This window comes from Prosopis cineraria, unplaced genomic scaffold (genome assembly GCF_029017545.1).
Source record: "Prosopis cineraria cultivar Desert tree isolate PC_DT_omini unplaced genomic scaffold, ASM2901754v1 PC4, whole genome shotgun sequence".
Lineage (NCBI taxonomy): Eukaryota > Viridiplantae > Streptophyta > Magnoliopsida > Fabales > Fabaceae > Prosopis > Prosopis cineraria.
The window spans coordinates 8,651,374-8,662,229 of NW_026555335.1; the positions used below are offsets into that span (position 1 = coordinate 8,651,374).

At 34.7% G+C, this 10,856-nt stretch overlaps 1 protein-coding gene across 1 annotated transcript; it reads left to right on the forward strand.

Annotated features, from left to right (window-relative positions):
- Window positions 1-477: 477 nt before the first annotated feature.
- Window positions 478-8,281, forward strand: LOC129309106 (peroxisomal fatty acid beta-oxidation multifunctional protein MFP2). Its single transcript, XM_054950485.1, is given in 23 exon segments — window positions 478-549; window positions 649-918; window positions 2,556-2,627; window positions 2,919-2,984; window positions 3,084-3,101; window positions 3,104-3,136; window positions 3,245-3,312; window positions 3,394-3,475; window positions 4,317-4,372; window positions 4,508-4,810; window positions 4,890-4,976; window positions 5,664-5,721; window positions 5,724-5,837; window positions 5,964-6,085; window positions 6,173-6,336; window positions 6,423-6,661; window positions 6,664-6,676; window positions 6,753-6,874; window positions 6,983-7,077; window positions 7,079-7,105; window positions 7,633-7,714; window positions 7,717-7,780; window positions 7,862-8,281. Coding segments are annotated over 22 exon segments (2,160 nt in total). The 5' UTR covers window positions 478-549; window positions 649-815; the 3' UTR covers window positions 8,034-8,281.
- The last annotated feature ends 2,575 nt before the right edge of the window (window positions 8,282-10,856 follow it).

Below are 10,856 nucleotides of genomic sequence, written 5' to 3' on the forward strand. Positions count from 1 at the left end.
TACCTTATATTTTTTAACAAAGAAAATATAAATTAATTTTAACCTTAATGATAGTAGAGAGCAAATACAAAAAATTAAATAAAAATTCTATTATAAAAATAAATTTTTTAAGAAAAATAACACAATTTTTTAGATGGATCATGGAGACTTGAGGTACCCCCTCCACCCACAAATTTATCAAATATAAATAATATTAGAAAAATACACTCTTTTCATTGATTGTAAAAAAATAACTAATCTCTTTTCAAAAGTGTAACTAATTAATAAATTATTTTATATTTATTTTAAAATAAAACATCATATTAAATAGGATTATACATGAAAAAATAATATTAATTTAAAGATAATTAATTATTTTATTGAAGGTGTACTTTTGTTAAATAATTAATACCATATTAAGAAATAAGAACAGATTATTAAAATGCATTTCTCAATAAACCAAATTATTAATGATTTGGGAGGAACAAGGAACATCCCCACGCTGTGTGAAGCGCGGGTATAGTTTAGACTGAACATCGCTCACATCCAGTTGGAGATGCACACTGACAGGTGAAAGCTCTCATTTCATCATTTATTATAACCTTTTCCGTCTCAACTTTTATGGGGGAAAAAGAAAAATCTTACGATCTCATCTCAATTTCCTTCTAGATGTTGCCAACGTCGTCGCTCACTGGCGTTTACGTAACCGCCTCCTCCTGATTCAGAATTAAAACGATCCTCTTTCTCTCTTGTTCCAGCAATCATCCCTTCTGCTGCTCCTCAACGGACATTCAAGACTTCTGGTCAGCAATTGAATCAGCTAATCGCTAGAGAAAATGAGCGGCAGGACCAAGGGACGAACGGTCTTGGAAGTTGGAGCTGATGGTGTTGCTGTCATCACAATCATCAACCCTCCTGTCAATTCCCTCTCCTTTGACGGTATTTCTTTTCAACTCCATTTCTTGTTCATGATCTGCCGGTTTAGTGATACTGTCTTATCCCCCATCATACTTGTTTCGACCTGTCTTGAAAATTTTCGGCTTAATATGGTTTTGGTGAATCCTATGATCTTCTCTTTTTAGGAAATTGCTGTGAATTTTCGCTATTTGGGATCACTGAGCAATCGGTGGTTAGCTCTGTAGAGAAACCAGCGCTCTTGGACTGTTATGCTTTGATTGAATTAACCCTGAATTAAGCCGGTAAAGCATGTTTAGAGTGAAGCAACTCTACCTTATAACATCCAGGTTCAGGTCCCTACACATACAATCTCCGACGCGATGATTTTGGGGATGAGAAATAACGCGTGAATTTCTTGATAACTCATAATAAAATGAGGCTGGTGTTATTGAATTGAATAATAGTAATATAGCATATTTGACCTTGTATAATAATATAATGAATATTGTATACCTCCACTTGAAAGGGGGATCCCTTTTCCATAAGATAACAAATGGGGCTTTAGAGTCTATTGAGACGAGGATCTTCATTTTCAATTTTTTTTTTTTTGGGGTCTTGCTTTCTGGTTGGTATCAATCACTCCTGGTGGCGGGAAGTAAGATGAGGGGAAAGCTCACATCTGCGCTAAACACTTAAGCTTACTACCGTTTGGGAACTCATGCCTTATCGTTCGCCTTCTTGATTGTTGCATTGGTTTAGTCAATCCGACCGGCGGAATGCGCTTGCTTTGTTGTAGTTTGTTAGTCTCTTTTGATTGATTCGTAAACCGACCAGAAAGTTTGGAAGAATTCATCTACTTTTTAATCAAAAAAAAAAAGAAAAGAAAAAAAGATTGAGTCCCACTATCTGCGACACGAAAGTCGCAAGCCAGGGCTTTATGCACGAATAAGTTGAATTCACAGTCATATTCAGCCACAGTACATACAGAGATAATTTTTCTAGGTCCGGGGTTTGCACCCAAATCTTCTAGGTAGGGTTCAACTTCGTTGGCCAATAGGCAAAACCCTTCGCAGTTGCGCTTGGCCAATGGTTTATTGAGCCATTACATGCATATAAAGATGTTGAGTTTTTGCATAAAAAGGGGTAGCAATAGGTGGGAAGGAAATGGAATGCAGCAAGAACTGTGTTGAAGTATTTTTGGTACTCAATAAAAGAAAAATAGTGTAGTTTAAGTCACGGAAGGAAAAATTCATTTATGATTATGTATGCTTTTGTAGCCACTAGCCACCTATTGGTAATGGAAGCTTTGGTGGTTGTCAGCTTCAGTTTGATCAAAAGAAAGTAAGTTATGTGAAGAAGAGACCATTTGCTTATAGATTGTGAAGTGATTTCATCAATTCCTATTTTGTACCCATGTTTTTATCCTCTTGGCTGTAGCATTGTTGTTTGCCCATTGTAATTAATTTTCTTAAGAATGAGGTGGTTGCATGTGAAGGAACAAGAATTAGATGTGTGTTGGAGTTAATTTCTACTACCTGTTCATGGCAAAAGTACAGTGAAGCACATTTTACTTTGTTTTCTTTCCTCCATTACTATCTAAATGCTGTTACTCCCTTGTTCTAAATTTCCAGTAGATTACATTTTGTTGCTGGTTTGGCTGACTCTCTGTCTCCCTTCAGTGTTGAATAGCCTTGAGGAAAATTATGAACAAGCTTTACGGAGAGATGATGTCAAGGCGATTGTTGTCACAGGTATTGCAAAAATATCTGAATTTGAAATAAACAGAGTTTTGGGGCTTGGAGATTCCTCATTCATACATGGTCTAGTCATAGATAAGCCTCAACCAGATCATTATCCTTATTTATATAATTTAATTGAAATGTGTGAATACGTGAACTTTTAAGCAGTGACACAAGAACAGAATTGAAGTAGTAGAAAATGAAAAAACAAATAGAAGGCCCATGTTGGGATTGAAAAGAAAAATCTCGTCCAGCTGATTTATAACTACAACATCACAGCTGAATCTTTTGTTACCATACCAGGTGCTAAGGGCAGATTTTCTGGTGGCTTTGATATTTCTGCATTTGGTGGAATTCAAGAGGGCAGTGGTACTTAAAATATTTCTTTTTGGTGCTTCTGTTATGGTAAATTGCAAATGCCTTAGCAGCCCTTCTCACGCATTCTCACACTCTTTTTGCTCCCCATAGTGCGTCCAAAGCGTGGTTTGATTCCATAGAAATCATCACTGACACTTTAGAAGGTACCTTTGTTTTCTTTTTCTTTTCTTTTCTTTTCTTTTTTTTTTTAATTGGAGCTCCTCTTTGTCATTTTGTATTGTACAACGTTAAATATTCATTTTGCTTTTCAGCTGCCAGGAAACCTTCAGTAGCTGCCATTGATGGACTTGCATTAGGTGGTGGATTAGAGGTTGCAATGGTATGTGTTTCCGATTGTATAGATTGAGAAATTTTGTTTCTATTGTTTTCAACAAAACATTGCTTATTCTTCCACTAATAGGCATGCCATGCTCGAATATCAACTCCAAATGCACAATTTGGACTACCTGAACTTCAACTTGGAATAATTCCAGGATTTGGAGGTATTTATCTATCTCTAATCTTGTCCATACTAATTAGGTTTCTGCCACCACAAATCCAATGGTTCTCCCCCCCTCACATCGCTCTCTCTTTCACTATATTTTGTTTGAATAAATTTGATATTGGGCGTATTAGGAAAAAAATGAAAAAAACATTGAGAGGTGATCTATCATCTAATCAAGCATCATTAATACTAGTCAAAGAACATCCATATGCATGGACGTGGGCATGACACTGTAATCTAATTAATCATTAGTTTAGGCCTTGTGATGGTTCAAGTGAGTGCCAACTTTCTCTTGATTTTGAAACTAATGTCAAAGCAAGCATAATTAGTCTCTCTAAAACTGGCTATTGACTTGTCTCCTCATTTGGCCGTGGTTGTAATTTTTTGTTTGTGCTTTTATATCAAGCACAATGGACTTTCATGATGTTCCCATGGCCTCCCATTTTTCTTCACCCTTTTGAACTTTTTGAGATTAGGCTTGATAGTCGGGCCCCAAAAAATTAGTAGTTTTTTCATTGACAATTTTTTCATTTTCGTGTAAAAATTTTTTACTTTGTATCAATTAAACAATGTAAATAATTTGTATTATTTTTAGTAGACTTTGAACTCTAAAGATGGAAACCTACTTACAATATCAGCTTTAACAATGCTTTGGACAGTGAGGATCCATAATAGATATCATGGTTCAATAGCTTTTGTGAGTTAGGCCTTGAATAACAGTACTAGCTAGTCTAGCTACAATGCTCTGAATAAGCATTAGTTCATGATAAAATTCAATTGATAATTGTTCTTGCCATTTTCTTTTCTATTACTAACCTGGAGTTGATAAATTGTCCTAGGAACACAGCGTCTTCCCCGTCTAGTTGGTTTGACAAAGGCCCTTGAGATGATGCTGGTATGCTGTGTCCTATGATTGTTTTTTACGTCATATATATAAAGAAATATTAAATTAACAAGTAATCATATCAATGTGCTTATCCCATGACTTTCTATTAATTTCTCTATCATTTCGCTGATTTCGTGATTTAAGACATCAAAGCCTGTCAAAGGGGAGGAAGCTTATAGTTTGGGGCTTGTAGATGCTGTAGTGTCACCCAATGAATTGGTGAACACAGCACGTCAGTGGGCCCTGGATATCCTGGAATGCCGAAGGCCATGGGTTGCCAGTCTCTACAAGACTGATAAAATTGAACCCCTTGGGGAAGCAAGGGAGATATTCAAGTTTGCAAGGAGTCAAACTAAAAAACGAGCACCAAATCTTGTACACCCTTTGGTTTGCATTGATGTCATTGAAGAGGGAATAGTTTCTGGTCCTCGTGCTGGTCTATGGAAGGTTTTCATCTGTCTCAATAAATTCCTTCTCTTCATATTGTTGTTACAGGTATGTGTGATATTGAGTCTGATATGGACAGGAAGCTGAAGCCTTTGACAGCCTGGTGCAGTCAGATACTTCAAAGAGCTTGATTCATGTATTTTTTGCCCAACGAGGAACATCTAAGGTTTGTTGAAGTAGTGTCTGGATCATATCCCCTATTTTTCTTCCTTTGTGAGCTGAGTTTTACTGGTTATTAAGAGGAAAAGAGGATAAAGTTAACTTACTAGCTTTTGGACTTTGATTCTTGAGAATTACCATTTGATATATGCTGTATTAAATTTAATGGAAATTTTAAAATGTAATACAGTCTTCACTTTTTAAGTTCTTAGTTTGAGATTTCCCAAAATCATGCTTTGGACTTCGGTTTTGTTGAATTAATGCCATTTGATAGTATGTTTCATTGAAGTTGATGGAAGTTTTGGAATTTAATACTCTCTATGCATTTTAGTGTTTTAGTTTTAGACTTCTAATCGATTTGTAGATTTTACATATATATATATTTTTATATCTTATGCCTGCCTTACTTTTAGTGATGTTGATAGATCCAATTTTTCATATAAACACTGTTTCAATTATTTTCTCAATGCCTTTTGTTTTGAAATTGTAGACGTTGAAATGTATGAATTATGACTCATCTTGAACCTATGCATATAGTTAATGCTGCAACTTTGTTAAGTAATTTGCACTGGCTTGAGATTTTGTTTTAGTAAAGGTAATATGGTGTTTGTGAATCCAGAATATAGACAGATTGTCTCTGAGAGCTTTTCTTGTAAATTTCTGTGTACAAATTCTGAATACTTGGTGTGGACAGGTACCTGGGATTACTGACCGTGGTCTGGTACCAAGACAAGTGAGAAAGGTTGCCATCCTTGGGGAGGATTAATGGGTTCTGGGATAGCAACAGCACTAATTCTTAGTAACTATCCTGTAATCTTGAAGGAAGTAAATGAGAAGTTCTTGGATGCAGGTGTTAACAGGGTTAAAGGTTAGAGTGTAGACTTAGTTCACTTAAATTGGTTCTCTTCTCATTGCTCAAATTTCAACTTTAACAAAATTCTTTATTGTTTTGAGTTATGATTTTCTCATGTAGCGTTCGTTCCTCTTTGTCCAGCAAATTTACAGAGCCGTGTCAGAAAAGGGAGTATGACTCAAGAAAAATTTGAAAAGACCCTCTCTCTTCTTAAAGGTGTCCTTGATTATCAGAGCTTCAGAGATGTAGACTTGGTGATAGAGGTAGTGTCAATTTTCTTGTTGATAATGGTTTGACTTTATGTAAACTGTGGACAAATTATACATTCTGCATATTGGATGTTTGAACAGGCTGTTATTGAGAATGTTTCTTTAAAGCAACAGATCTTTGCTGATCTTGAAAAGTACTGTGCACCTCACTGTATATTAGCAAGTAACACTTCCACAATTGACTTGAATCTAATTGGAGAGAAGACCAGGTCTCAAGATCGTATTGTTGGAGCTCATTTCTTTAGGTAGTATCATGCATGTGTATACTATTGTTATTTTTTTGGTTCTTCATTGGCTTTCTGATCAAACAATTTAACTTGTGCTAATGCAGTCCAGCACATGTCATGCCACTTCTGGAAATTGTGCGTACTAAGCAGACCTCTCCCCAAGTAATTGTTGACTTGCTAGATGTTGCGAGAAAGATAAAGAAAACTCCTGTTGTGGTGGGAAACTGTACAGGCTTTGCTGTTAATAGGATGTTCTTCCCTTATACGCAAGCAGCTATCTTGCTTGTTGAACACGGTGCAGATGTCTATCAGATTGACAAGGCAATAACGAAATTTGGAATGCCATGGGGCCTTTTAGGTACTTATGCTCTGATGCGACCATGCTATCAATGGTTGCTTCTTGAAAGCTCTAAGTTGTCAATATTTTTATGCAGATTGGCTGACCTGGTTGGCTTTGGCGTGGCGATTGCAACTGGAATGCAGTTTATTGAGACCTTTCCTGAGAGAACTTATAAATCAATGCTTATTCCACTTATGCAAGAGGATAAGAGAGCTGGTACAGATCAATTCTCATTTCTTTCATATCTTCTAGTATTAATTTCTTAGCAAGTCTTTGTCTGGAATGTAAATACGAAAATGGATCAATAATCCTGTGGTTCAACAGGTGAAACCACTCGCAAAGGCTTTTACTTGTATGATGATAAGCGCAAGGCTCGTCCTGATCCTGAGTTAAAGAATTACATTGAGAAGGCTAGGAGCTTTTTCTGGTGTCAATGTTGATCCTAAGGTCTTTTTTCTATCCTAGCTGTAAATTATACTATGGGCTCATTCGTTTAAGATTAAAAAATAAGTGATTTTTGGATAGTTTAGAGATTTTATAAAAAGATATTTATTTTGTGGAGGTTTTATAAAAGGCAGATGCTATTTTATGTTTGGTTACCTTAATTAAAAGTGATTATTAGTTATTTTTTTAAAAAATTTATAATATCTTTTTTATTTTTGTTTTCTAAAAATGATTATTATTTAATTATTTTAAACTTTTATGATATCTTCACGTATCTCGTCTTTTTAAAATATTATCTTTCATCTACCACATCAGATTATTTTCATGAGTTACTCAAAGTAACTTTCTAAAATAATTAGAGATTTGCTTTTGTCAAATTCTCATTATTTTTAAATAAGCATCATTAAAACTCATGAAATAGATTTAGAAAAATTAAGTGATTTTTTTCGCGAAATAAGTTGAAACAAAAGAAGTTTTGTTTGATGATAAACCTTACTGGAAATGACTTTTGTGGATCTGGATTTGGACAGCTTGTCAAGTTACCTATGAAGGACATCATAGAGATGATTTTCTTTCCTGTGGTGAATGAGGCATGTCGGGTACTTGATGAAGGTATGCCGTCAAAGCGGCAGATCTTGATATATCAGCTGTCATGGGCATGGGGTTCCCACCATACTGGTTTGTCACTTCAAATTAGTTGGCAAACTGTTTCCTCGAGTTTGTAATTCTTGTCATGACTTATGAGATTATCTTTATTAGGGGAGGTATTATGTTCTGGGCTGATTCACTTGGATCCAAATACATATACTCAAGATTAGAGGAATGGTCAAAGTCTTACGGAGAATTTTTCAAGCCTTGTGCATACCTGGCTGCTAGAGCTGCCAAGGGCATTCCTCTGGTGAGAAACCTGAGCCTCGTTTGTTTCTTATAAATCCTTGTTATGTGAGGACACGTTCTATGATTGTTTACCCGCTACATCATCAATTTGCTCATTGGCATTGGTGTGGTATCGTCTATATTTTCTTGGTTCCTTCTACAGGTCTTTTTGCTTGAATAATACGCTTACTCTTAACTCAAGAATAGGATACCAACCATTCAGAAAGTTAGTTGTCAGATTACAAGGACTACTTTAATGCACATAATGCCTGTACTACTGAAAGCCAATAACTATCAAATCCCTTTCAAACCTTTCAAAACGCAACTGCTTTTGGCGCTTACCAAATCCTTGTGGAGCAACAAGACTGACTTGTTTTAAAATCACACAGTTGGACTTTCAAGATCTGTTAGTGCAGTTTCGAAATAACTTAAGCAGTGCTATTCATTCGGTACTCATCTTTTAAAATACAATTGGCTAGAAATTATTCCTTGGTTTTTGCATCTTGGTGGTGTTTTGATTTGTCAGTCTAAGATAAGCTTCAGGGAGGCTGGATCAAGTGCGAAGTTCTACATGCTTCTGTTTATACGACTTTACCAGAAGTATCAGTGAATCGCGGTTGTAAGATGCAGGTGGCTTATAGCATGTTCACTTTGATTGAATTACCGTTGTCCTTAGTTTTTTTGTTGTAAATGAAAAGAATATGGGTCAGGGAACGAAATAAGTTTGATCGGAGCATTTGGGTGCAGACGTGCAGTGGCATTGTTGGATTACAATAAATAGTTCAGGAGGTTATGTAACTTGATTTCTTTTAAGTACGTCAAGTGATACCGTGGATTAGGAATTTGTATAATGACTCATCTCATTTCACTCATCCTGTCTTCCACTCTCTCTCTCTCTCTCTCTTCTCTCTCGCTCTCCAGCTTCATTCTCTCTTTTTCACATTGGAAAGCATTTCTCATTTTTAATCTCACTTTTCACAAAATTGAAATTCTATTTACCAAGAATTAGCTACTGTTGGTCATGGAGAAAGATTCTTAGGTAGATTTGATCACGCAGGCAAGCGTATAAAAAAGGTGTTATTGTGTTTGAGGTGTTTATGTATTTGTATAGAGCAAGCTTAGGCCATCTGTTGGTCTCTGTAGTTCCAGCTCATTGATTAGTCAACTCTGTTCAGATCTGACAACTTGAGAGCCACATGGAAGTTTTTTGGTCTGCTTCTCTGCCCTCTAGTCAAAATAAGCAGGTTTCTTCTTAGTTTGAAGGGGTAGTATCTCACGTCAATGAAGAATTTCAGTAAAGTGATGATCCAAGCTGTTATACGTGTTGATACTGTGTCTCATGAGATTTGGTTCAGATGATCAATGAAGATGGCTTTCTCAATCTCAAGTTATATTTGACAGCTTTTAGCAGTGAGCAGTAGCCCACGAGAAAGTTTGAGGAAAAAAAGAATTAAAAACGAATCAGTAATTACAAATTTATTATGATTATGTATTTTATTTTCATCAGGTTAAATTGCTTTCTTTTTTTTTCTTATAACTTTGAACTATTTATAGATTAAGATTATAATTCTCCGCAAACTTCTGAATTTCATTTTTTAGGTTTTTGGGAGAATGTTGATAACCGTGATAAATTTTGCAGCTCATTCAGGTAAGTTAATCTGTTGTGATATTTCGTTTTATCAACGGAATATATATTTTAATCAAGTGGAGAAGTTTTATGATGATGAGAAATATTTGTCTCCATAGTATCGTATATTTATTATTTATATACAATAGTATGTTAATAAAACAATGGCATTGTCTCCCAAAAGTAGGACTGGTTCCCAAAGACGCGGTTGTCTCGTAGCGGCGCTTCATTTTGAAGTGTTGTAAATATATTATACTATATTTGTTTTGTTTTTTTAATATACTATAAATTATCCTCATCTCCCCTTCAACACTTCTGGTTTTCTTTAAATGCTCTAAATTATGAATCCTTTTCTAATTGTGGTCTATATTTTCCGTTTGCTATTGCTTCTGCTTCTCCTGGATTTGGTAACACTCCGATAGGTCAATTATATGTATTTATTGAAACTATAAACGCTAACAAAGTGGCGAGGAAGAGGGCCGCTCTTGAAGTGGAGACAATCCGATCCAGATTACGTGCTCATTACGTTTCAAAATATTTGTTAATTTAGATTTTTTCTAGTTTTTATGAAATGATTGTTAATTTAAAATTTACATCAAAACATTAATCTATTTTCTATTTTGTCCTTTATTCATCTATCTCCATTAGCGATAAAAAGAGTATAAACATTAATCTATTTTCTATTTTGTCCTTTATTCATTATCTCCATTAGCGATAAAAAGAGTATTTTATGACAATAATGCGTTAAATTGATGATTGTATTGGAGGGGATTTTATTCACTATATTTGGATTTATAAAAATTTTTAATTTTAAATATATGAATTTTAAATGTGAGATTTAGGTTGAAGTCTACCGATCCAAATATTATCTTAAGAAAGCGATGTGATTGCATTTAGAAATGATGGGGGTTCCATTCATATTCTTTCTTTTAAAGACAAAGGGCTCAAGCCAAAATAAAAAAAAAAAAAAGTTGTTGAATCTTCTATGATTGGTCAAAATGCGGTATTCAAATCGCTATTTCCATTTAAAAAAACAAAATCTTATGTGCTTTATTTTTTTTCATTTAATTTTTATTGTGTGTACTAAATAAATCCTCAAAAAAAACTAGTTAAAAAGTGATAATCAAAATTTTATCAAAATATATAAATGGTAATCGAGTCTCTTAAAATATCAACTTTTTTAAAATTTTGGGTATTTTTTTACATTAATAATTTTATATTAAATGACTAAATTGTCCATTATTTAAAATA